We start from the raw sequence: 25,764 nt of genomic DNA on the forward strand, positions 1-25,764 counted from the left end.
CCCCAGAGATTCTGCCCCACCCAAATTATGGGCCCACCCAAGTTGCTGTCTCATATGAATGGCTGGTGTTGGCCCATGCTTCACATCTTCCTAAATCCTATCAAACAAGCAACAGCTGGCCTCATTGAGTCCCAGGCCTGGCACTAGCAGCAGCCAGCATAGATTCACAGCTTGGTTTTGCCTGGGAAACTCCAAGCCCAGCACAAGTAGCAGCCATCTCATATTGCTTTATAGCTCAGGCAGGGTGGCCCTAGGCAAGACACAGGTGGGGGCTGACCGTGGCCTGCATGACCTGGAGAACCCCAGGGCCAGCGCAGCTAAGTGGACAGCTACAGACCATGTTGGAGCACAGCCACCCTGCCCCTGCACAGCTGATTCTCCATGGAGGGCAGAGGTTGATGTTAAGTAGTCACAGTCAAACCTTGCAGCAGACTGGCCTGAGTAAGTCCCTCCCATTGATTTTCCAATAGCAACCAAGGCTCAACTACAAGAGGAGGGTGTACTCAGGCCACAAAAAGGGCTCACCTTGAGTTCCCAGCATGAGGGATAGGGGAGGCTATGCCACTGGACCCTACATGGTATCTACATTAGGCCACACTACCAAGACACAGATTCAAAGCAGCTCTATCTAATACATAGAAAGAAACACAGGGAGGCTGCAAAACTGAAGAGACAAAGAAACATGGCCTAAATGAAAGAACAAATAAAACTCCAGAAAAAGAGCTAAACGAAATGGAGATAAGCAATCTTTCAGATGCAGAGTTCAAAATACTGGTTATAAGAATGTTCAAGGAACTTAGTGAAGACCTTAACAGCATAAAAAAGATGTAGCCAGAGACAACAACTACACTAATTGAAATAAAGAACAATTTCAGGAAACAACAGTAGAGTGGATGAAGCTAAGAGTTAAATCAATGATATGGAAGATAAGAAAGCAAAAACAACCGATCAGAACAACAAGAAGAAAAAAGAATACAAAAACATGAGGATAGTGTAAGCAGCCTCTGGGACAACTTCAAGTGGTCCGACATTCACATCATAGAGGTGGCAGGAGAAGAGGAAAAACAAGAAATTGGAAATCTATTGGAAATAGAATGAAAGAAAACTTCCTTAATTTGGTGAAGGAAATAGACATGCAAGTCCAGGAAGCACAGAGTCCCAAACAAGATGAATGCAAAGAGGCCCACTCCAAGACACATAACAGATAAAATGCCAAAGGCTAAAGATAAAGAGAGAATCTTAAAAGCAGCAAAAGAAAAGAAGTTAGTTACCTACAGGGGAGTTCCCGTAAGACTGTCAGCTTATTTCTTAAGAAACTCTTCAGGCTAGAGGGGATTGGCAAGAAATATTGAAAGTCATGAAAAGCAGGAACCTACAGCCAAGATTGCTCTACCCGGCAAAGATATCATTTAGAATTAAAGGGCAGATAAAGAGCTTCCCGACAAGAGAAAACTAAAGAAGTTCATCATCAGCAAACCATTATTATATGAAATGCTAAAGGGACTTATTTAAGAAAAAGAAGATCAAAACTATGAACAATAAAATGGCAAAAAATACAAATCTATCAACAACTGAAGCTAAAAATCAAACTAAGCAAACAAGAAGAATAGAGACAGAATCATGGATACGAAGAGTGTTTTGATGGTTGCCAGATGGGAGGGTGGTGTGGGGGAATGGATGAAGAGGTGAGAAAAATAAGAAATACAAATAGGTAGTTACAGAATAGCCATGGGGGATGTAAAGTACAATATAGAAAACAGAGTGGGCAAAGAAGTTATATGTATGGACATGAACAATGGTATGGAGATTGCCTGAGGGAGTGGGGGGTGCTGGGTGGAGGGGGGCAAAGGGAGGAAAATCAGGACAACTGTAATAGCATAATCAATAAAATATAATTTTAAAAAATACATAAAAGTGTATGCATTGGGGTTTCCCCTATACATATTTTACTATTTAAAAATAATTAATATATACTCCTTGTAAAAACCATGAAGAGCAAAAATAAAATTTCTCTTCTGTCTCTCCTCTCATCAACTTCAATGCCTTTTCCAGAAATAGCTATTGTTTAAATTTATATTTTATTTAAGTATAGCTGGTATACAATCTTATATTGATTATATTAGTTTCAGGTGAACAATATAGTGATTTGACACTTTTATACCTTACAATGTGATCACCCCCACCCCCACCCCATTCTAGTGATCTTCTGTCACATGTAGACTTACCACAGTATCACTGACTATATGCCCCTCCACCTTTTCACCCATCTTTTCACACATACACACCCTTTTGGTAACCATCCCTTTGGTCTCTGTTTCTATGAGTCTGTTTTTGTTTTGCTTGCTGTGTTTTTATAGTGCATTGTTAAGGGTACAATTATGGATGTTACGAATAAACAGTTGTGGATATTATGAAAGCTGTCAAGACAGGCACGAAAGGGTTCATCACAGGTTGGTAGAAAGTGAGCAAGTGCCTGTCAGAAAGCACACATCAGGGTGTAGCTGGAGATAAAGGTAGTGAGTTAAAGAAGGTGGCTAAGATTGGTGGCTGGCTTTGAAACCAGTCTACAATTTTACTCGGATTTGGCGAGTACATGGGAGCGAGCTTTTCAGAAAGGGTGATGTCGGGTCAAAACGCATGAGAGGGAATCCCTCTGCAGTTAGCTTGGGAGGGAAAGGGTGCCGAGGGCCCAGGGTCCTTCACACACGGTGGCACTTGGAGTTTCCCTCGTTTTCTTAGGGAGGCTCCTCTCTGCTCTGTTCCTTTATCAGGGGCAGACAGGCAGGCAGGGTGTGGCTTGTTGGTGTACAGGGACAGCTCGAAGGGAGTGTGGGGGACAAACAGAGGAAGCCCCGGGCTGAGGGCTGCGGCATTGGAATAAAAGGTGAACTTTTCCCAGGCTCACCTCCAGAGAGCCCTTCCTGATCCTTCTGCCTGATGCCCAATCTCCCTGAATGGACCAAGGGAGTGTCCACAGCTTGGAGAATCCCACTCTGATGAACAAAGGGCCCCTGATTCTTAAGGTGGTAAGTCCCCCTTCCTCTTCTTTCTTCATTCTTTTCAGTCTTTTAACTTTCTCAAGGCGCTCAGGTTCATTGGAGAAACTATTCCTTTCTCCTTACTCACGAGAACATTTTTTTTTTTTTTAGATTTTATTTACTTACTTTTAGAGAGGGAAGGGAGGGAGAAAGAGAGAGAGAGAGAAACATCAATGTGCGGTTTCTGGGGGTCGTGGCCTGCAACCCAGGCATGTACCCTGACTGGGAATCGAACCTGCGATGCTTTGGTTCGCAGCCCGAGCTCAATCCACTGAGCTATGCCAGCCAGGGCCACGAGAACATTTTAAAGGACAAAATGAGGCAATGGGAAATGAGCACAGAAGCGGGTGAGTGACAAGGGGACTGGATGGGTTTTTTCTAACAACTTGCTTCGGTATCATCGTCATCATTATTGATGATCACAGCTGTCATTTATCCAACTCTTACTGTTTTCCGGGTCCTGGGCTTTGTGCTCTCAGACTGACCACTGGCAGATTTGCAGGGTTTTCTTAAGTTGCTTGGAGTTGTCAAGTGAACTTCTGTTGCAGTGTTTTCCCCACTCCTGGAAGTAACCACTGTTTAAGATCTCCATTCTTGTCTTTTTCTAAGCATCTTCTCTCTAAATTGTATCACACTATCCAGAGCTTTTTAAAGTTATTGTTTGGATTACAGGGAAGATTTCCCATTGCTCATAAGGATGGTTCTATCGTGTGACTATGAAATGCTACATAGTATTTCATTGCAAGAATGTGCAATTAGTTAATCATTCCCACTTTAATGAACTCTGAGGTTGTTTTCAACTTTTTCTTTTTGTAAATAATTTTGTGATAAGCATCTTCACCATCAAATCCTTGTGTACATCCTTATTTTTTTCATAAGATTCTTTTCTGGAAGTAAAATTGCTGGGTTAAAACTTTTGTATATTTCTAAATCGTTGGATAGTTATTGCTCAATTATGCTTGTGAAAGTTCTTCAACAATGGGGAAGAGAGCCATTTTGGGCTCCCTGGGTATAACTCTGGGTATTACTTTTTCTAATATTTGATAATATGAAGGAAGACAGAATCATATCTGACTGCATTTCCCTGACTGCTAGTGAGTAAAAGTCCTCTTTCCGATGTCATCCTCCCCCGGGTTGGTTTGCCCCTACGGCTGCTTACCATCAATCAGTAACTTGGTAACGTACTTCAGGGAGACTCCTTTGCTAAAGCCACCTCAGTTGCCCTTATTACACAGAGTGGCAGTCTGATGGAAGGACTTCATTTGCCTTTTTATTCTTAGAACCTGGCACAGATCATTTCACTGCATCCTTACTGTAGCCCTATCTACGATGTAGGTGCTGTTATTGAGTTCATTTCATGTGTGAATGAGAGGAGGCTGGAAGGTGTAAACTAGACAGTCTGAGGCCACACAGCCAGGTCAGGGCACAGCCAGGGCTTGCCCCCAGGCTGACTCTAGAGCCCATCCTCTTGAACAGTTAATCAACAAGCTGAATTTCAGAAGATAGGACCATGGTTGGGGGAGGGCTCCTCTCATTTGATTTCAGGCAGCGCTGGTTCCGTTTGGAGCTGTGTGTCATTCTGGCCATGTCTACCTAGGGTGTGTTACAGAAGCACCTTTTAATTGAGGGTCTGGAGGACTGGGGTAACTCCAGGGGATCCTGGGAACTGCCTACTCTCACCTTCAAAGAAAAGACAGATTTTCTCATTTACCTAGTTTCTCCTCTTCAGTTTCTGAGTAGCTGGCAACCTGCAGAAAAATGGATGGGATCGAGGCAAAAAAAAAAAAAAGTCCTAACTGCAATCCTAACCTCACTGTAGCCTAGTGTTATGGTGCCATTTGCAACATAGGGGGATTAGAGGAGTGAGCCATATGCACCGGGATTAAAAACAAAAACAGCCCCAAACCAGTGTGCTATTGGCCACAAGAAAAACAGCCCTGGAAACGTGTTCAAAGCCTAAGTCCATCTTCAGCTTCTCAACCTCTTGTTGGCACACCCACCTCCTCCAGCTCCCATCTTTGCCCTGTTCCAAGACCTTCAAGGACCTGGCCTGATAACTTTTACAAAGACCTCCTTCTTTGGAAAAGATTTGCAGTCTTGGAGAGAATTTAGGAGATGATCTCTCCCTTGAGTGTTTTTACATTTAAACTTCTTCCCAATGGTGGCATGAAAGATTAGTTTCCCGCTGTGGGGATTTCAGGCAGTCAGGTAGGTGGGGAACGCTTCAGGGTCTCTCTGTAGTTAATGCACTCAGGGCCCCACACCTCTCAGGGGCCACAGCTCATTTACTGAGCATGTGTTCTGCCGGGCATTGGTGGCAAGTGCCTCACATGCCTTTGAACCCTTAAAAAAAAGATGTTATTTATTCATTCTTAGAGAGAAAAGGAGAGAAGGAGAAAGAGGGAGAGAAACATCAATGTGTGGTTGCCTCTCACACGCCCCCTACTGGGGACCTGGCTTGCAACCCAAGCGTGTGTCCTGACTGGGAATGGAACTGGCGATCCTTTGGTTCGCAGCCTGCGCTCAATCCACCGAGCCACACCAGCCAGGGCTGAACCCTCTTTGAACCCTCAGAGTCCCTGTGAAGACAGTTCCCCGTTTATAGATCTGGGGGCCCCCAGGTTTTTACAACTTTTCAGGGACACAGAGCTAGTGTAGCACCTGGGTGAGCTGAGACTTGAACCCAGGTCTTTCTAACTCCAGACCCTGAGTTGTAGGATCAGTGCCTTCAGGATGAAATGAAGGGGCCTCGCTGACTGGGTTTGCTCTTTCTCGAGAGTCAAACTGAAAAGGCAGTCAGGGAAGAGCTCCAGGCCCCACTGTGGGGGGACGATTGGCCTGCAGCATTTCCCAAACCTGGCCTGGGGCATCAAATGCAGAAAGAGGCCAGTACTCCGGTGTTTACCAGGTTAGTTCCAGGTATGAGTTCTCAGCCTTCCAGACTCTTGCCTAGGCTTTCTAGGGCACACTCAGTGTCTCACCCTCAGTCCGCCCCCACCTCATCCGCACCATCATCCTCACTCACAGAATTTGCAGGCTCAACCATGACGCCAGCCTCTGTGTTCAGCACTTTCCTCCTTCAATGCTCACAAAAATCCTGCAGGGAGACGCACTGATAACCATTTTAAAGATGGAGAGAGAGAGAGTCTCAGAGAAGTTGAGTCACAATGTTACACAGAGTAACTAGAAGAGCCAGGATTTGAACACTGATCTGTGTGATTCCTGAGCACCTGCTCCGTAGCCTCCGCCGCCACGCCTCCCAGGTTGTACACTTCCTCACATCAAGCTCACCTACCCTCTCTGGTGTCTCCCTGTCTGTCCTCCTAGTTCAAATGGAGACGGCAAGTTCCTCTGGCTCTTGGCTCTCCAGCTGCCTCGTCACACTCGTCTTCCTCCAGCTGCCCATACACCTGTCAGGTAGGAGTCCCTGACTCTCTTTCCCTGTGGGGGGCGTCTGAGCAGGGAGTCCCAAGTATCAGAGGGCCTGGCGACAGGCTTTCTTTCTTCTGGGGTTCTGCTCTAACCCCAGTGCTTTCCAATGACCTTCTCAGGCTCTCTCCCTCCCCAAGATATCCCCTTCATCCTCTGCCAAACTCGCTCTCCCATCCCTCCCAGACTGCGTTGTCCCTTTTTTGTCTTCACCGCACAGGGGACTCCGACAAGTTCCCCCTGGCCCCGCTAGGGGGCACAGCCAGGCTGCTCTGTCCCCTCACTCTGTGGTCGATCAAGGACATCACCGAGGTGCGCTGGCTGCGGACCCCGACTCCCGGGCCCGCCCAGGTTGTTCACGTGTTCCGGGAACGGCAAGACCGCCAGGAAGATGTGGTGCCGGAATATAAGGGGAGGACGGCGCTGGTGGGAGAGGGCCAGCAGGAAAAACTTGTATTGGAGATCCGCCACGTCCGGCTGGAGGACCGAGGGCCGTACCGATGTCGGATCCAGATTGGAAACTTGAGTCGAGAGGGCACCGTGGATCTGCAGGTGGCAGGTTAGTCATATTTTCAAGGGGGAGTGAGTTATGGGATGCCGTTACTAGTAGGGGTGGATTGGGAATTGCAGTCAGAGACTGCCTGGTCGCTTTGGGAGACGCAGGGCAGGGTGGGGAGAGGGCAAGCATTCAAGTGCTTTTAACAGCCCCGCCCCCCGCTCGCCCCGGGCGGCCGTGGCAAGGAGGAGAGGGCTCTAGCCGGGACCAGGCTCTTGCCTAGGCGCTGCCACACAGCTTTCCTTTCCAGTTCTAGGCTCCGACCCTTACATCCACGTGAAGGGCTACGACGCTGGATGGATCCAGCTGGTGTGCAGGTCGGCGGGATGGTTCCCAAGGCCTCGGGCCGAGTGGAGAGACCCTCAAGGCAAGGTGCTTCCATCCGAGACCGAGACCGAGGCCTCTTCCCTGGACGAAGCTGGGCTCTTCAAAACAGCGATATCCAGCAAAGTCAAGGACAGCACCGTGGGCAGTGTGTCCTGTGCCATCCGTAACGAAGCCCTCGGCCAGGAGAAGACCGCAGCCATGGTCATGGCAGGTAAAGGCTGGGGCAGAAAACAGGTTCAAAGGCCCTGGTGGTTCCAGAGAAAACTCTGACCATAGTGGAAACTTTGTAAAGAACTTTTGAATTTTTTAAGTACTAAGAATAACATGTTTACTGTAGAAAACTTTAAAAACATAGAATATTTTAAAGAAACAACAACAAAAAGGCCTCTCATAAATTGGAGAGACCTACTGCTAACATTTGAGGCATTCCTGTCAGGAATTTCTTTCCTGCACGTATCTCTGAGTGTGCATTGCTATGTGTACGTATTCTTCTGCTTAGGGCGATTCCCCCTCCACTTACAAGGCAGTGAGCATCTTTGCCCATGTCCTTAAGTAGTTCTCTGCAACATGATTTTTAAGGGCTGTGTAGTAGTTCATTGTGTGGGTATAACATAATACAATTAATCAAAGCCCTATTTTTTAAAAGATTTTATTTATTTTTAGAGCGAGGGGAAGGGAGGGACAAAGAGAGAGAGAGAAACATCAATGTGACAGAGAAAAATCAATCAGTTGCCTCTCCAACGCACCCCGACCAGGCACTGAACCCACCACCCAGGCACAAACCAGCGACCTTTCACTTTCCCGGGCGACGCCCCACCAGCTGAGCCACACCAGCCAAGGCTCAAAGCCCTATTTCCTGACATCAGGATAGTTTCAGTTTTTTCCTCTAGCAGTGCAGTGAGCATCACCGCACATAATTGGGGAAATGATTTGGATTATTTTCTTAGAATATGCTTCCAGCAGTAGAATTAGTGGGCCAAAGGGTTATAAGCCTTTGAAAGACCCTTGAGATGGAGCCATGGGGCAGAGAAGGCTGGTTTGAGAGCCGAGAAGGATCGTGTGGCCTGGGGTCCCCACTGAGGAGTGATCATGGACCTCTGCGAGTCCCTTTCTTCTTTTCTGTCTCTGTCCCCTCCTCTCTCTTCCTACTGCCACCGCCTTTCATTAGCGCTAAGCACCTCACATCCTGCTCTCTCCTCCCAACAACCCAGCGGGACCGGGATCACTTTGGTCCCGTTCCACAGATAACGTGCAGAGGCTGCATCTCCTGCCCGCGGGCCCAGGGTGGATGAGCGAGGACTCACACCCAGCGTAGGCTCTTCGCCGATTGTCATAGTTCCTCTTCTGATCTTTTTTCTTTCTCTATTTCTTCTTTCCTTTCTCCTGCCTAGGCTTTAGGCCTGTAGCTGTGGGCCCACAGAAATTGTTTTGCCCCCACCCATGTGGCTCAGGACAAAGGGGTCGCTGAACTGATCGCAGATCCACAGCAGAGTGAGGGTTCGAAACTTGAGCAGGTGGTGCTCACGAGGAGACCACAGGAAGCCCCTCCAGTTCTTCAAAGAACTTGGATACTTCTTCCATTGAATTACAGAGCTGGGTGAGGTTGTGGTTGGGAAGTTGAGTTTAACTCACTGTCTTTAGGCAAGACCATCGAAACCACTCCTGAGAGATGAACATGTCGCTTTAAAGTCATCCCTGAGCTATCCAGGGTCTGAGTTGCTGAGAGAAGCCAAGAGCTTCAGCAGCCTTGGCTGGAAGTCTGTCCCTAGAGGTGACAGAGACATTAGGGACGTACCTGAGCCCTCTTCCATATGAGGTGGCCAGGAAGAAGCTCTGCGGCACCTGGTGAGGGTGGTCATTGGTGGTTCCGTTCCAGCCCCATCTCCAGGGAGGATCTCCTCCTCAGAAGTGGCTCTTGCTGTGACCCTGCCTGTGCTGGGGCTTCTCGCTGTGGTGGGCATTTGCTTCATCTGGAAGCAAAGAAGATCAAAAGGTAACTACGTGGTGAGGGAGCACAGGGAGGCAGGACGTGGGGCTGCGGCTTCTCTGGGAGGAGGCTGGGAGGAAGGAGACACAGACGTGATGATGCAGGTTGGAGACCCTGCAACTGACTGGGAGGGAACTGGTAGAACAGTGCTCTGGGGCTCGTACTGCAGAGAAGATCACAGAATCTGCAGAAAGCTCCTGGGAAGAGCTGTGAATTCTCGCTTTTTGAGAAATTAAAAATAGCTGATCATGCCAGCCTTCTAGTTAATTAAAAAATCCAATTCTATCCATTGGATAAAACCCTCATAAATATGATTGCATTTCTCAGGATCTCGGGGTTGTACGACACCTTGAAAGACACATAATCCAACACCCCTCTCCCTACCTGATGGTTGAAAGACCCTTTCAAGTGGTCACACATCAGCAGTGACAAGGAGCAAAGTCCTCCTCGGGCAGTTTGTTGTCCTTGGTCAGCTCTGCCTGTTAGAGAAAGCCCTTCCTTAAGCTGAGCTGACGTCTCTGTCTCTCTCCCTCTTCCAGAGAAGCTTCTCTATGAACAGGCGATGGAGGTAGGTAAGTGTCCTGGAATGGGGGGGGATGTTTCTGTGTTTTACTCATTTTTGTGTCCCCAGTGCCCACTAATCTAAACTGTGTACCCGAAAACCCCAACGCCTGCCATTTCTTCTGGCAGGCAGCGATGTGGGTTCTATCCCTGTCCTTTCCAGGCTTGGCTGACTCTGACTTGAAACAGCTTGCCTTTCAGTGTGTTCGATGATTTTTGTCTGTGGACTCATTGCTTGATCTTATTCTGTGGGAGTCCTGTAGGTTAAACATGGGGGAAGCTTCTATTCATTCAACAAATAATTGATAATTGTGTACTAAAGTGCCCTGGACTGCACTAAGTGCCGGGGGGACAATGGTGAGTGAGAGCAGACAGTCTTTGCTCTCCTGGAGCTTGCGGTCCAGCCAGGGAGGTGTACGTGAGTTAAACGATGGCACAGATGAAGGTAAAAGGACAACAGTACAAATGCCACGGACAGAAGTTCTGGGAGCTTCGAGGATTATGAGCAGGAGGAGCCAACCGAGCTTCAGGGGCAGAGGAGAAGTCCGCAGAGGAAGTGATGTTTGATCTGGAGGACGGACAGGCAGGGGGAAGAGGGAACAGAAAACCGTCCACAGCAGAAAGAAAAGCTTGAGAAAGAAACACGGTGCAGAAGGGAGGGGAACGAGGCTGCGCAGTTAGACGGGGGCCCGGCGGCCTGAGGCCTTGGGGGTCATGTGAGGGACTTCCGTCTTTCTCCTCGGGACAGTCATAAAGAAGTGAGTGGGATGGATGTCTCGGTTAGAATCGTGCTTCGAGAGCTCTTCCTGGCTGCAGAAGGCACCAGAAGTAGCAGGACAGGATTGGGGGCAATTCGGACTACTAGTTCTGTCACCCAGATGAGTCATGATGAGGCCTGGATCAGGGAGGTGGAGGTGACGGCAGAACTGGACAGGTACAAGAGCAAGTAAAATCAGTAGGAATCAGGGACCTTCAAGGTAATGGCATTGAATCTCATTTTTTCTTAAAACTTCTTTCCCTCTAGAAAATCTTCTCTCAGACCATGCCAAAGAAAAAGGTAATTGCATGTATAGAATAAGGGGTAGGGAACAAATAACGCATTCATTCTCCTTTTATACAAATGCTGACAGTCTATTATTTCACATACATTATACAGGTGCACACACATATTCTCCATTCATATTATTGGAATTTATCTTCCGGTCAGAAGGGGTTGCAGGGTTGCTGGCCGTGGGTGAGGGGATGCTCGTGGTAAAAGTTCATAGGTCTGAATCATCACGAGCTCCCTTTATCAGCCTTTCCGACAATCATCTAACAAGGAAGCTCTATATTCTGTTTAAAAATACGTGAATATGCCCCTCTGGGATGTATGAGAATCTCATGGATCTGTACAACCTTCGCATTCAGAGAGGCAGTGTGATATGGTGGGAGCGTCACAGGCTCTGGGATCAGCGACACCCAGTCAGCTCACTGATCTGCCTCGGACGCGTCACTTCGCGGCTGTGAGCTCTGGTCTCCTCATCCGTAAAACGGGAATAATGAATCCCCTCGCCCGATTTCTTTGTGGATTAAAAGAGACAACTTAAAAAAAAACCTCTCCTATCACAGTGCCTGGAACTCCATTCCCTTATTGCCATTTCATCTTTATTAATGGCATATCTGCTCTGGGCCACTGAGGGTAGAAGTTAGACGCCTAAGGTACAAAAAATAGGCAGGGTCCCTGCCCTTTGGAAATCTAGCTGAGAGACAGGTCACTGGCTCAGAAATGGTTCCACAGGCAGTGATTGGGGCATCTCCTCTTCTCTTCCCTTACATCTCCTCCCAGCGGGTGCGAGTGTGGGCATGCACCCTGCAGGGACACCGTGGCTGTTCTGTCCTAGGGCAGAGGCACCGCATGTGCCGTGCCGTGGTGAAGGCCTCCGACTGGGAGTCAGACAGGCTTGGGCTCGAATCCTGCCTTCTTGGCCACTTACTAACTGCATGACCTGTGCAAATTTCCATGTTCCCCCTGAGCCTCAGACCACCACTCTGGAGAATGTGAATAATTATTACATGCTCCTCACATTGTCGAGAGGATTCAGTGCCTACCTCATTATGAGAATAAGACACAATCAGTGGAGGCTTTAGTGGTGGAAATATAATACGTCTATATTATCTATAAATAATACAAATATAAATAATGTAAACAATATTATACTTAACATTATATAACTATAATGCTAGTTATATTAGTAACACTAACGTAAACATAAACCATGAGCTCCTTAGGGGCCATGTCATATTTAGCTTCACTGCCCCAATGCCTGACACTTACCACACGTCCAGCCCTCAGCCCTCAGCACTGGGCCTGGCAGTGGATCCAAATGCATGACTTCCATTCTCTGCCAGGGCCAGCGCTAGGGAAAATGTGGACCGGAAATGGCCCCTCTGGAGAAGCCACACGTACTCCCCTGAAGCATATGAAAACTTCACATATGTCCCCAAACCATCTGGGACCTCCAAGTCTGTGAATCTCTCCACAGGACTTCAGGGGAGTTACTGTAGAGAATAGAAAAGCCGCGTCCACAAGTCAGTGCGAGCCCTCCACTGTGGATGTTGTAAACAGGAGGTAATAAAAAGGCAGCAAGGCGTACACTGGTGTACCCACAGGTACAGACAGACAGAAACACTCAGGTAGACAGCGGAAGTGAAAGCAGACGACAAGCTAGGGCAGAGGTGTGACTGCTCTAGCAGCTGATAGGAACACCGTCCTTTCCCATGGGGGTGGGGGCAGGGGGGACTGAGGGCTGAGCCTTCCCGGGCTCAGGGATAAAGCAGAGCATCTGCTCACTCTCGCCTTTTTCTGTTTGTTTGTTTTTTTAGGAAGGCTCCATAAAGCCCTCAGTAAGTTCTCATCGGTGGCACAGACCTACTTCCAACATCTTTGCTTCAGGATGGGTGTCTCAGTTTTACTTTCGAGGCAGAAGAGACGGGGTGTTTGGGGGGTGGGGGTGGGCAGGGTACTTCAAGTCTTAGGGTTGGAGATTTCTTGGCTCTCAATGGCCTCTTTTCTCAAATATTCCCTGCTTCCCTTTCCTGTGCAACAATTACTTAGTCTCTAAATGGGAAACATTTGACCAAGAAGAGATGTGGCTTCCCTAGCTGAAGCTGTCTGGAGACCCTTGAATCACCAGGCATGACATTCCCTTGGGTGGGATCCAAGGTGGATGGATCCTCATTAAACTGAATGTGGGGCAGGGTTTCTCCACCATCTTGTGTAAGAGACCCTCTTTATTGCAAAAAAAAAAAAAAGTTCAGACACGGCCTGTTTATTTTACCTTAATAAAACATACATAAGAAAATCTAATTGAAATCCAGTGATGATTTAAAATGAAATTATAGTTTATCCTTTTCTCTCAACGTCTACATACAGTCATGCGGCCATTACCAGGATGTGTGAGATGCTGTATTTAATGAGTCGTAGTCAGGTCTGGCCCACATAGCCATTTGCTGACCCTGCGCGGTGTCTCTGGGAACTCCAGGGGCACAGCTGGGAGCCGCTGCAGTTGCCAGCATGGTCCCTCAGGGTACCTGGACGGACATTTAGGGGACGGCTGGTGAGGGTCTGATGCGGGAAGGTGGTCGGGGTGCGACTGCAGCCTTATGCAAATACGGAAGCGCTCGTTCTGACCTGTCCAACTGTTTTTATTCTTTAGAGAAACTCCGGAGTGAACTGAGTAAGTTTCCCGTGTTCTTAACACTTCCAAAACAACTCCTCTCCTGTTGACTCTATTCTCAGTGATTGCTCACCCTCTCGTTTCTTTTTTTTTATAGAGTTGAAAAGAGCTGCAGCCGACTCAGGTGAGGTGCACGGTCCCCGCGCTTGGCTCCGCCCTCGGGGGAGGGGCGGTTCTCCGTTTCTCCATCGCTTTCACCGTCCTGTCTGTGTCTTCCTTTCAGGCTGGAGAAGGGCCCGGCTGCACTTCGGTGAGTCCAGTGAGATCCATCCACACTGCAGAGCCCCACGTTCTGCTCCTTTGGAAGGCAGACTGATTTTTTTTTTTTAATCAAACCTGTTTATCTACTTATCAAAATTTTTAAAATCTTTGTGACTTTGGGGGAGGATTACAGTTAGACTTAGACAATTTGTTGGTTATTTGTATGTCTTCTTGGTGACTTGTCTGCTCTTCTCTCTATTCTGGCTCCTTTTTGGTTTGTGAGGATTCTTTCCATATAAAGTGTAGAAACTTTTTGTCTTATTTGTCACAAATTATTTTTCTGAGTTTTTCATTTGCGTTTTAATTTCCTTATATTATTTTTTTGATGCATGAGTGTCTTATTTTTAGGTAATTTTTTATTTTTAATTATTTACATTATTTTAGTCAATTTTTAAAAAGACTTTATTTATTTATTTTTAAGGAGAGGGGAAGGGAGGGAGAAAGAGGGAGAGAAACATCAATGTGTGGTTGCCTCTCGTGCCCCCTACTGGGGACCTGGCCTGTAACCAGGCATGTGCCCTAGCCGAGAATCAAACTGGTGACCCTTTGTTTTGCAGCCGGCACTCAATCCACTGAGCTACACCAGCCAGGGCTAGGTAGTCAAATTTTTAAAAATGTCCTTGTGTAGTTTCTTCTGTGCTCTCAGGTTTTGGAAGCTCTTCTTATCCCATAGCTGGGCACACAGCCAGAGGTCCCTTCTCTATTTACTCATCTGCCGTGTTCTTCTCGCCCTGCAGATCAGTCTCCTTGGGGGTTGGTGATGGGGATTCTCAGAGAAGGGAATGGCTTGGGCAGATGCCCCCACATTGCAGACTACAAAAGTTTTCATAGTTTTATTCTAAAAGATTTGCACATCTCCCTTTTAATTTATTCCTAAATGTTTGCATTTTTTTTTTGCTGTTGTATCAATGAGATGTTGGTTTCACCGCTTAGGTCCTCATTAATTTTCCAGGCTGTTCATCTCTCCATCTTCCTTCGGGCAGGTACAGTAGAACTGATGAGTGGGCCACCTGAGAGCACACCAGGTCATGTTGGTTGACATTGTGGGAATGCACAAACCCTTCTTACACTTAAGGTCTGGCTTATTCCCACCACCTCGGCAAAGTTCACGCTTCACAGATTTAACTCTCCAAGAAGAGCCTGTTTTCTGTACTGGGGGTAGAGGGAGACTCACCATGACCTTCCACAATTTTAAGGAAGAATCCTCTCTGTATTAACATTTAAAAGTAATAATTATATGCAATAATTTAGTTAACAAAACAAGCATCATACCCTCACTGTGTGAAGGAGGCAGTACCTCATGCATCAGCTCATCAAATGTGCACAACAGCTCTACAACATAGGTGCTGCCATCCCCCCCCCCCCACACACACACTTTACAGATGGAGAAACTAAGGTTTGGAGATGAATAACATGCCCAAGGTCACATGACTAGTACGTGGCAGATCTGGGACTCCGACTTCCAGTGTGGCTTCTGGGTCTAACATCAGAGCCAATGTTTATTATCATACAGTGGTTTCCTTCAGACCATAGGAGACAAAGGCAGTATTTCCTAAGGATTAAGGGTCTTCACAGAGGGAAAACTTTCTCTTCTTTTACTGAATACCTGACCAGGAGTCCTGGGAGACTGGAAGACGCCTTTCTTTGGTTCCAGGACACATGGGGTAGAGGGAATCATGAACTAAAACGGGGGTGTGACAGTGACAGGGGGTGCAGACCTACAGAGTATTCTTCCCTCCAAAACTACCCAAAGATCCTGTAAGACCTAGCCTTCTCAAACCTCACCTCTCTGTGCCTCTCTGCAGTGGCAGTGACCCTGGACCCCGACACGGCGCACCCCAAACTCATCCTGTCTGAGGACCGCAGATGTGTGAAGCTCGGAGACAGAAGGCAGCCTGTGCTTGACAACCCCCAGAGGTTTGATTTCGTCGTCAGTGTCCTGGGCTCCGAGTACTTCGTAGCTGGTTGTCACTACTGGGAGGTGTACGTGGGAGACAAGACCAAATGGATCCTGGGGGTGTGCAGTGAGTCGGTGAGCAGGAAGGGGAAGGTCACGGCCTCGCCTGCCAACGGGCACTGGCTTATGCGGCAGAGTCGTGGGAACCAGTACGAAGCTCTCACATCTCCTCAGACCTCCTTCCGCCTGAAAGAGCCGCCACGCTGCGTGGGGATTTTCCTGGATTATGAAGCAGGGATCATCTCCTTCTACAATGTGACCGACAAATCCCACATTTTTACTTTCACCCACACGTTCTCTGGCCCCCTTCGCCCTTTCTTTGAACCTTGCCTTCACGATGAAGGGAGAAACACGGCTCCTCTAGTTGTCTGTTCAGAACTCCAGAAATCAGAGGAATCAATTGTCCCCAAGCCAGGTGGAAAAGGCCATGCTAATGGAGATGTGGCCCTGAGGGTGGACTCTTCCCTACTGCCCCCTCAGGCACCAGAGCTTTCCCCACACGGGGACGTGACCCTGCCTTGGCCCCCTGACCTCGGGTCCGCCCTCCAGGGGTTCAAGGCTCCTTATTTTTAAGAAGGTGCCTCATTACCTGCTCCCCTGCCCATCCAGCCCAGTGCTCTGGCCCAACATTGGATTCAGACCCTTTTGTGGTTTCTATTCATGCCACTTACCTCCCGGTTCTAAACCCTGTCTCCTCCTGTGGACTCGAAGTTCCCATTGCCCTGGGAGAATCCTTAAAAACCGCATGAACAGTCAGATTAGGCGTAGGCAGTGATGTTGAATGTGTGCCCCTGAGATCCGGGGTTCTCCATTGGAGGCGCTCTTGAGGAGGACTTCATCTTACCTCACCCTGCATTCTGGCTTTCAGTAGTGAGGTGGTCACCAGGCCCAGTCCCTGGCTTATTTTGACAAGAGTTGCTTCTCTCTCTCTCTCTCTTTCTCTGTTTTATTTAGTTCAGGTCCTAAGCCCTCAAAGGCAGCCTTTTAAAAGTAAACGTATTTTGGGTCACACATTCTTTCTTCATCCTTCTGGACTATAGCGTGGGGAGGTGGGGAGGGCAGGAGATGAAACATACTCTCCTTTTCTATTTCCTTGATACTGTTTACAACATAGTTTAATGATATCCAGAGCTAATGTACATGTTTCCAAAGCTAATTTACTTATTACTGATAACCAGATACAGGGACTTTATTTACTATATTTTATTTTTAATTCTTGTCCAAGGATATGTGTATTGATTTTAGAGAGAGAGGAAAAGAGAGAGAGAAAGAGAGAGACATCTATGTGAGAGAGAAATATACATCAGTTGCCTCCCATAAGTGCCCTGACTGGGAATCGAACCTGCAGCCTTTCAGTGTACAGGACGATGCTCCAACCAGCTGAGCCACCCAGCCAGAGAAAGCACAGGGACTTTAAATGTGGTAGCTGGAATCCCCAAAAATCTGGGAAGCACAGTCAGGGAGCTGGGAAGCACAACTTCAAACAACAGGCCAGCTATGTGTGGCCTGAAAAAGACAGCTGTGGATGAGTCGGTCTGTTGCCATGGCCATTCTGAATATCCTCCTGAGATTTAGAGAGGCCCAGCTAGAAAAAGTGGCAGTGTCACCCACCAGTGTAGCCTTTTTCCCCATAAGACATTAAACTGGAAGACTTGACTATCTGTGTAGCACACTCTTCCCTTAGGGTGGAGAGTGATGATTTCAAATAGGAATTTGATAGACCTGGTGTGAGGATAAAATAATGAATCTGATTTTTTGGTGTGGGTTGCAGAAAGAAGTCTAGTCTCTTTCAAGTCATACCACATTTGTGGTCTGGCCCCTTTTTGGGGAGATTAGCTCTCAGTTTGCAGATGGGTCCTCGGTTCTACCCAACCAAAACCGGATCTTTCTGTCAGAAGTTCTCTGGTACTCTGTTAGTGCCTGTGTTGGTGAGTGCTCTTTGTTTTTCATAGAAACAGAATATATATATATATATATATATATATATATATATATATAGAGAGAGAGAGAGAGAGAGAGAGAGAGAGAGAGAGGAAGAGGGAGAGGGAGAGAGAGAGAGGGAGATTGATTATAAGAAATTGGCTCATGTGATTACGGAGGCTGGCAAGTCCCAAGGTCTGAGGGTTAGTCAGCAGGTTGGAGAGATCCAGGGGAGCCAATGATCGAGTTCCTGCTGAAGTCTGGAGGCCCAAGACCCAGGAGAGCCTATGGCATAATTCCAGTTTGAAGGCTGACAGGCTTGAGACACAGGGAGAACTGACATTTCAGTTTGAGCCTGAACGTAGGGAAAAGCGGGTGTCCAGTCGGAAGGCTGTCCGGCAGGAAGAATTTCACTAGGAGAAGGGTCAGCTATTTGGTTCTATTCAAGCCTTTAACTGACTGGATGAGGCCCGCCCGTGTCAGGGAGGTCAATCTACTTTACTCAAGCTAATGATTTAAATGTTGATCTTCTCATCCAAAAATACTCTTACAGAAATATCTAGAATATTTGACCAAATACTGGGCACCCTGTGGCCTATTCAAGTTGATACATAAAATTAAACACCACAGTGCTTGAGTAGAATTTTTCACTTGCTTTTGTACAGTTCTTAAATAAAAGTTTGGTATCCATTGTTGTTATTTACATTGTGAATGAGAAGTTGAAGGAAAAGGCTTTGAACTGATAAGAGAAAAACAGATTATGGGTTTGGTTTCCAAACAGCCTTGAATCCACCTGAGCAAGCTTTAATCACAGTTAAAAATAAAGCCACAGTTTTATTTCTGAGCCTACCTTCTTAGCATTTATTTAAACCAATTTATGTGATAGTGTATGGGGGGGTATTTATATTTCATTCATCCACATTCAGTTTCAAACCTACTTTCCTGAATATCCCAATCTTAAAACTAACATTGCTCACACTGGCTTCACCCAAGAGAATTTACCAGCAGGAAAGAAACCCGTCACTTGTAGAGGCAGAAGCTTGCTATATCCTTACAACAGTTCTGCCAGGAATTTTACAGCGGAGGGAAATGGTGCTCCCAAATAGCTGGGTGCTAGAACGGGGATTCTAAATCTGGTTTATCTAGCTCTGAAGACAATAGTCTCTGCAATGAAATACCGTGCAGGTATGAGAAGCCTGCTCATTTAGGCTACCTATTCATTTAGGCTTTTTCTTTTAAAAGTGAAGCCTAAAAAAAAAAAAAAATCCTAATCCTTGTTCCGTCAGGATCGAAGAGCAACAATCAGGTTTCACTACATAGGACTCGGAAAAACCCCTGTGCAAGGGTGTTAGGAGACCCGGAGATGGTTCTTAGGACAGGGAACCTTTAGCTTCTCTGACAAGTAGATTGGGTTAGTTGATCTTTAAACTCCTTCCAGTGCTACAATCCTTTGATTTCCAATTATGAGCCTCGAGGGAGGTTCGCGACTCCAGGCTTCGTGGGATGTCTACAGGACCGGCAACACTCACCAACTCGTGGAGTAGTGGCAGCTATTCTACATGTACTACAACTCCCCAGACCAGTGGCCCGGCACGTTGGGCTTTTAAGGCCGAAGCGCAGAAGGAAATCTGACGACCTTAGGAGGAAACCCAGTTTCCCCGGCTGGGCTCAAAACTTGTAAAATACCTTCGTCGAGTCTACGGTTTTCTTCAGGACTACAACTCCCAGCAGGCCATCTCGGAGTCCAAAGCTTATTGGCGGCCCCTCTCGAGTTTCTTGCGGCGTGGCAGCTAATATAACCAATGGGAAAGAAAGATAGTTCTCAGAACCCAATCCTGGAAAGGTAGGGTGGGTCCTTTCTGGGTTCCGGCTCCGGCCCCTCCCCCGGCCCACCGAGGCAGCGCTATCCCTGACCCGGCGGCGGGAGCGAGGTGCGTTCAGGTTGGGCCCGGGGACACGGGGGAGGTGGATATGTTTTCGCGGGGACTCTGAGCATGGCTCCTTCCATCTTTCCGGGGAGCCAGAGGTTGTGGCTTTGCTCCCCGGACCCAGTGAGGGCAAATGGGGCCCTGAGATCCCGACCCCTGTGAACCTTCCTCAGCCCGCGCGCTAGACTGCTGGCCCCAGTCCTTAACCCTAGTCCCTTCTGTTGGCCTTCTGAGTACCCCAGTCCCCCTGCCACTGACCGTACCTTTGGAGTCAGCCCCTCTTCTCTCACCCCTCCGGCCCAAGCCCGCTAGCAGCTCCGAACCCAGCCCCTGTCCTCCAGGACGCCGGATTCTTCGGGCTCCGCCCTGGGCTTCTTCCCTGCCCACAGCACATACCCCAGCCTCTTGGGTCCGGTTCCCCCGCACCTCTGACTGCAGTGTTTGTGCCCTCTCTCCTGACCACCTTCTCTGACCCTCTGACTCCTTTGATTCCCCCCTCCCCCACCACCTCTGACCCGTTATCCAGGTACCCTGCACAGTTCCCTCTTCTTCTTTGGTCTTTCCAAGCTTCTCTACCCCTTCCTCCCCCTGTTCTTGACTTGACCCTAAAGAACCCAAACTTTGGCCCTTCAGACCAACTTCCAGCTTGGTCTCTTCCCTCTAGACTAGGCCTTTGGCCTGCAGCATCTGGCCAGCTTCTCTCCAAGAAGAGCCATCTTCTTGGCTCTTACTGTGTAGACCCGGCTTCACCTCCACTGCCAGAATCCCTTCCACTCTCCGTCCTCCTTGCACCTCTGAGCCTCGGGGAAGACCAGCTGGATGGGCCCCTTTCTCCCCCAAATCTCTGAAATGTGATCTGAAAGTGTCTCTCTGGACCTTACCTGCTACGGTCTTCTCAGTAGATAGTGGGTTCCCCATCTCTGGGAGTCCCAATCTCACTCACCCATTCTGCAAGTCCTAGCTGGAATACCGCCTTTCCCCCGAAGCTGGTCATCCCAGATCTCTTCAGGGAGAGATGCCCATGGGGTCTGAAATCCTATGGCACTGTTTTTTCTTCCCCTCCCTCCCTCCCTCATTCCCTTCCTCCCTTCCTTCCATTTTTCTTCTTTCCCTCCCTTCCTTTCTCCCTTCCCTTCTCTCTCCCTCCCTCCTTTCCTCTCTCTTTCTCTCTCTCATTTCCTTCTCCCCTCTCTCTCCCTCCAACACTAGTGTGGTGCATAAAAGTACTGGCTTTGGAGTGATGGACACAGGTCCCATTTCTGCTAGTCATGTGCTGTGTGCCCTTGGGCAAGTTACAATTCCTCTGTGCCTCAGTTTCCTCATCTCTTACATAAGTTGTGAGAATGAAATGAGATGATTCACATATAGTGCTTAGTCCAGGGCTTAGCACTTGGTATGAGCTTTAAAATGTTAACTATTATTATTATTGTTCCCATACAGTGTGCCAGCTGTTGTATGAGGCACTGAGGAGTGGGTACAAAAGTGACTAAGGCACAGTCCCTGTGCCCCTGCAACTTAACCTTCTGTTGTACCAGAGTTTCTGGAGTTTGCAGCTTGTTTCACTGTACTGTACCACAAACTGTTTGAGGGTAGAAACCACAGCACTAAACTTTCTGCTCTTACTTTGACCCAGCATTCAGACCTAGGTAGAAACAGCTTGGTAGGTTCTCAGAGTAGCAGGATTGGAAGCGCGTTGAGGCTGTGTAGCTCGCTGCATGGAGCCCTAAGTGGGGTGGGCAGGGGCAGGGAGTGAATCAAGTTCGTATTCACTCATACGTTTAAAAACATTTGAGTCCTGGGCCTTGTGCTGGGGAGAGATTACCAAAATGACTCAGTCCCTACCCTCATGAACTACTAGGGGAAACAGACATGTAAATGGCTAATTGCAAATCACAGTAAAAGCAAGTACAGGATTCTGTGGAGGCTTAAAGGAGGAAGCGGGCAGGAATCGAGAGATTGCCGAGGAGCAGTGGGTGAGAATGTTCACAAGCACGACGTGGGTTCTGGAGACAGGCCTGGCCCTGATTTGTTCAACTCATGCACAAATATTTATTAAGAGTCTTCTCTATCTGACCACCACTACTCTAGGAGTTGAAGTTACATTAGTGAATAAAACAAGGACCCTGGCCCTCACAGACTTATGTTTTAGCAGGGGGAGACAGATAATGAATGAGAGACACATAAATAAATGCAGTGCTAGAAGGTGAGAAGTGCTGTGGGGAGGGGGACTGGGCGTGTGGGAAGGATTGTGATGTTTAAAAGGATAGCCAGGAAACAGTGCACTAGTGTCAACGAGTAAACTGATGTTTAGCTGCGCATTTGAAAGTGAAGCAAGCCTATTTCAACACTGCTTAGCTAGCTTCCTCCAGAAACACTTTCAGACAGAGATTGGTAAACTATAGCTTGCCTCCTTTTGTTTTCAATAAAGTTTTATTGGGACACTGCCACATTCGTTTACGTATTGTCTGTGGCTGCTTTTACAACACAATGGAGCTAAGTAATGGCAACAGAACTGCTATGGGCCCAAATAGTTACTAAACATTTACTCTCTGGCCCTTTACAGAAAAGGTTTTCTGACCCCATTTCTTAAAGACTTGAGGCCCTGTCCATATTTCCCAATTTAGATTACATATGGTCTTGTACCTTTTTTTAATTAAAAACACTTTTTTTCCTAACAAGATCACTGAAGGGGATCTTTTTCATTCTCGAGTTCTTTGCAGGGCTAGGAAATAGTGTCTTCGACAACTGTGGTAGCAGCTGTCGTTCGCTGAGTGCCTAGTAAGTGCCACACACGACACTGAGCATGTCACAGGCATTGTCTCCAGCGCAGAGGCCTGCAGCGCAGGTCGGGTATCACGGGCCAGTGATGCGGGAGTTGAGGCCCGGAGTGGCTGAGTAACCTGCAGCGTTGTAAAGATGCTGCGTCACCAGTGGGCTCCGACCCTGAATGCAGTCAGTGCCCCGACCGTCACTCTGTGTGGCTGTTTTCCCCTAATACGTGCTGACTTGAAGGAAGTATCAGTCTCTCATTTTCTGTCTTCAGCGTCCTCTCACAGTCTGCTTCCCTCCCTCGCCCCTCCGTCCATGGCACTCTGTACAGGGTCTTCCGCAGCCCGCTCGGCCTTTTGGGATGGTATTGCTTCATGGCCCAGAGGAAACACCAGACCCCCCTCTTGTCAGCAGTACTTTTGTCTCCTCATTCCCTGTCTTGGGCTCTAGGGCCTCAAAGGAATGTGCGCAGCTTAGCAGGCACATACTGAGGTCTGCACAAGCCGGCCCTGTGCTCAGTAGTCTGTGTGTAGCTGTGTGGGGGGAGTGTGCTTTGTGTGTCCGTGGCATGTATGGTGTGAGTATAGATGTGTGTATGGTGTGTGATTGTGTAGCCATGTGTGTGGCTGTATGTGCGTGAGGGCTGTGCACGGTGTATTGGATGTGCGTGTGTGTGGCCTGTGAGAGTGCTGTAAGAGTGTGGTATGAGTGTGTGTCTGTGTATGTGACTGAGTGTGGTATGTACATGTGGTGTGAGAATGTGGCTGAGTGTATCTTGTGTGTGAGGATGGCTGTGCACGTGGTGTGTGCACACGCACATGTGCTGCATATGGTGTATGAGAGGGGAAGCGTGTACCGACCAATCAGAACAGACACAGGCTGAGTGCCCTGCAGTATGTTAACTCTTAGTTGCTGGATTATGGTGAGGTCCTGGGAAGGGAAGGGAAGGGTGGCAGAACCCTTATGGGGACTCAGAGCCAGGCCTTATAAACAAGCAGGAGAGTCTCAAGAATCAGAGGTTCTGTTATGATCATTTTTGAAAGCAGACACATAGATGGATGCTGTCAAGGAGGCTTTTTTAAAAAAAGATTAAAAAATAAAAGAAATTTTAGTTAACTTACAGTTGAACTCATTCTGAAAAGCTGAAAATCTGAAATCATTCTAAAATGGAAACTCCTTTACTTGCACATAAATTATAGTCTAGACCATTATTGTTTAGTGGTATTAAGAAAAAAGGTATTATTAAAATTTCACAAATATTATTTGTTGGTGGTGGACAAAGCCGTGTCTTCTTTTTGTTCTGGTTTGGTGGCTTTAAACATCTGGAAGTTTGTTCACTTGAAAGTAAGTGAAGGCATTTTATGCATTTATTTCCATTAATTGAGGTTGCTTCTGATGGCTGGTTCGTGGGGAAGGTGTATACACCTTCAGACAGAAGAGCTGCTTCCCTGGGACCTGGCCCAACCCTAGGAATAAAGGTGTGGCCATTTGTGTTCATTCTCAGGGCTCGGAGATGGGCAGTGAGAAGGAGCAGGATCCAGAGCAGCACCTGCCTGAGGAAGGGGAGCGGGGTAAGCCTTGGAGAGTGGATGACTCGGAGGGCTTTCGGATCCCAGCTGGGGAGAAAGCGCATGGGCCAGAGAGCCAGTCGGTGGGGCCGCAAGGGCTCCATCCAAAACGGCCATGGCAGAAAGTCACTGTACCCACTGGAAAGCCAGGGGACCCCATTGTTCAGCCAAGGCCTGAGGCCGAGGAGAAGCCCTTTGTATGTGCCCAGTGTGGCAAAACCTTCAATAATACCTCCAACCTGAGAACGCACCAGCGGATCCACACGGGTGAGAAACCTTACAAATGTTCTGAATGTGGCAAGAGCTTCTCGAGAAGCTCCAACCGCATCCGGCACGAGCGGATCCACCTGGAAGAGAAGCACTACAAATGCCCCAAGTGTCAGGAGAGCTTCCGGAGGCGCTCGGACCTCACCACGCACCAGCAAGATCACCTGGGCAAGCGGCCGTACCGCTGTGACATCTGTGGTAAGAGCTTCAGCCAGAGCGCCACGCTGGCCGTGCATCACCGGACCCATCTCGAGCCCGCGCCCTACATCTGTTGTGAGTGCGGGAAGAGCTTCAGCAACAGCTCCAGCTTCGGGGTGCACCACCGCACCCACACAGGCGAGAGGCCTTACGAGTGCGCCGAGTGTGGGCGGACCTTCAGCGATATCTCCAACTTTGGAGCCCACCAGAGGACCCACAGAGGGGAGAAGCCCTACCGGTGCACCCTGTGCGGGAAACACTTCTCCCGGAGCTCCAACCTCATCCGCCACCAGAAAACGCACGTGGGAGAGCAGGCCGGGAAAGAGTCCACCTGAAGGAGAGTGAGGGGGGAGAGAGAGAGACCCTCTAGGAGCATAGAAAGATCTTTAGGATCTGCTGCTGCCTCCTTGACCTCAACCCCTTCACCCCACTTTGGAGGATGGTTTCCCGATGCCTCTGAAGCCAGGATCTGCAGGATGCCTTGAGAAGGGACTCGAATAAAAATCCTTGCCCCCTTCCAATTCGGTTTCTTGCCTTGGAAAGTCAGAAGATCTGGTCTTGGCTTCGTCTCCTTGGGGTGAAAGAGAAATAGCATAGGTTTAGTACATGCTCATTTCATTAGGGCCACCGTCCCTGGCCTTTGAGGAAGTACCTACTCCATGGGCATCTCTGTCTGAAGATCCTCCAAACCGTGTACGAACTGCTTAGGACACAGTGCAGTGGCCTGCTAGCTCCCATCTGCTGCACCCCCGCTGGTCTGTGGGGAGCACTCCGCCCAATGGAAGGGGCCTTCTTGGCCTGGAGGAGAGGCCTGAGGTCCTGCCTTAGAGGTGAAAGGGCAGCCGCCAGGGAGCTGTGACCCAGGGACCTTCACACTGCCCCCTGTGTGTGACTTGTTATCCCCACCCAACCTGCCTCTGTTCCCCGAGTGATGAGCAGTAAAACCCTTCAATGCAAAGGACCTGTGTGCTTATTTGGGACATTAAGGAAGTGGGGTGCTGGGGGTGTGGTCTCTCTGCAGCCACTCTGGGAGAAAGTGGGATTTCAAGGAAGACACGGTGGGTGGCTGCTCCGAAAAGCAAAGGGAGGCTGAGTCGCTGAGCCTCCGAGGAGGAAGGAGAAAGGGAAGGAAGTCACAGTAACTGAGCATCCACTGTCTGCCATAGATTCCACGGGTCACATTCACATTCTTGATTTCATTTAGTTGTCATAGCAACCCTCAAGGGAGTAAGATGAGGACACAGACGTGGGGAAGGTGGAGTCATACAGCAGCGAGTGGTAG

The 25,764-nt window shown here is 48.4% G+C and overlaps 2 protein-coding genes across 8 annotated transcripts; both read left to right on the forward strand.

The window, feature by feature from the left end:
• The first annotated feature begins 2,826 nt into the window (after window positions 1–2,826).
• Window positions 2,827–16,465, forward strand: LOC114497442 (erythroblast membrane associated protein (Scianna blood group)). 2 transcript variants are annotated; one of them, XM_036025877.1, is made up of 12 exons: window positions 2,827–3,026; window positions 6,366–6,455; window positions 6,688–7,026; window positions 7,274–7,561; window positions 9,227–9,343; window positions 9,877–9,909; window positions 10,923–10,955; window positions 12,761–12,781; window positions 13,594–13,614; window positions 13,712–13,738; window positions 13,838–13,864; window positions 15,681–16,465. In XM_036025877.1, exons 2-12 carry the CDS (start codon window positions 6,371–6,373, stop codon window positions 16,403–16,405), a joined length of 1,716 nt encoding a protein of 571 aa, XP_035881770.1. In that variant the 5' UTR covers window positions 2,827–3,026; window positions 6,366–6,370; the 3' UTR covers window positions 16,406–16,465. The 2 variants fall into 2 exon arrangements, with proteins under 2 accessions (XP_035881770.1, XP_035881771.1); XM_036025878.1 differs by lacking the exon at window positions 13,594–13,614.
• Window positions 16,466–19,134: 2,669 nt separating this feature from the next.
• On the forward strand, window positions 19,135–25,440 carry ZNF691 (zinc finger protein 691). Of its 6 annotated transcripts, none has more exons than XM_036025881.1 (2): window positions 19,135–19,600; window positions 23,954–25,440. In XM_036025881.1, exon 2 carries the CDS (start codon window positions 23,963–23,965, stop codon window positions 24,815–24,817), a length of 855 nt encoding a protein of 284 aa, XP_035881774.1. In that variant the 5' UTR covers window positions 19,135–19,600; window positions 23,954–23,962; the 3' UTR covers window positions 24,818–25,440. The 6 variants fall into 6 exon arrangements, with proteins under 6 accessions (XP_035881774.1, XP_028367746.1, XP_028367747.1 ...); XM_028511945.2 differs by lacking the exon at window positions 19,135–19,600 and adding an exon at window positions 19,604–19,683; XM_028511946.2 differs by lacking the exon at window positions 19,135–19,600 and adding an exon at window positions 19,650–19,693.
• The last annotated feature ends 324 nt before the right edge of the window (window positions 25,441–25,764 follow it).

Source organism: Phyllostomus discolor, chromosome 5 (genome assembly GCF_004126475.2).
Source record: "Phyllostomus discolor isolate MPI-MPIP mPhyDis1 chromosome 5, mPhyDis1.pri.v3, whole genome shotgun sequence".
NCBI classification, from domain to species: Eukaryota; Metazoa; Chordata; class Mammalia; order Chiroptera; family Phyllostomidae; genus Phyllostomus; species Phyllostomus discolor.

Coding starts and splice junctions, on each gene's coding strand:
- LOC114497442 (XM_036025877.1), top strand. CDS start 6,371: ATGGAGACGGCAAGTTCCTCTGGCTCTTGGCTCTCCAGCTGCCTCGTC. Junction 6,456..6,687: donor GCTGCCCATACACCTGTCAG/GTAGGAGTCCCT, acceptor TTCACCGCACAG/GGGACTCCGACAAGTTCCCC. Junction 13,739..13,837: donor AAGAGCTGCAGCCGACTCAG/GTGAGGTGCACG, acceptor TCTTCCTTTCAG/GCTGGAGAAGGGCCCGGCTG.
- ZNF691 (XM_036025879.1), top strand. CDS start 22,484: ATGTCACAGGCATTGTCTCCAGCGCAGAGGCCTGCAGCGCAG. Junction 22,526..23,953: donor CGCAGAGGCCTGCAGCGCAG/GTCGGGTATCAC, acceptor GTTCATTCTCAG/GGCTCGGAGATGGGCAGTGA.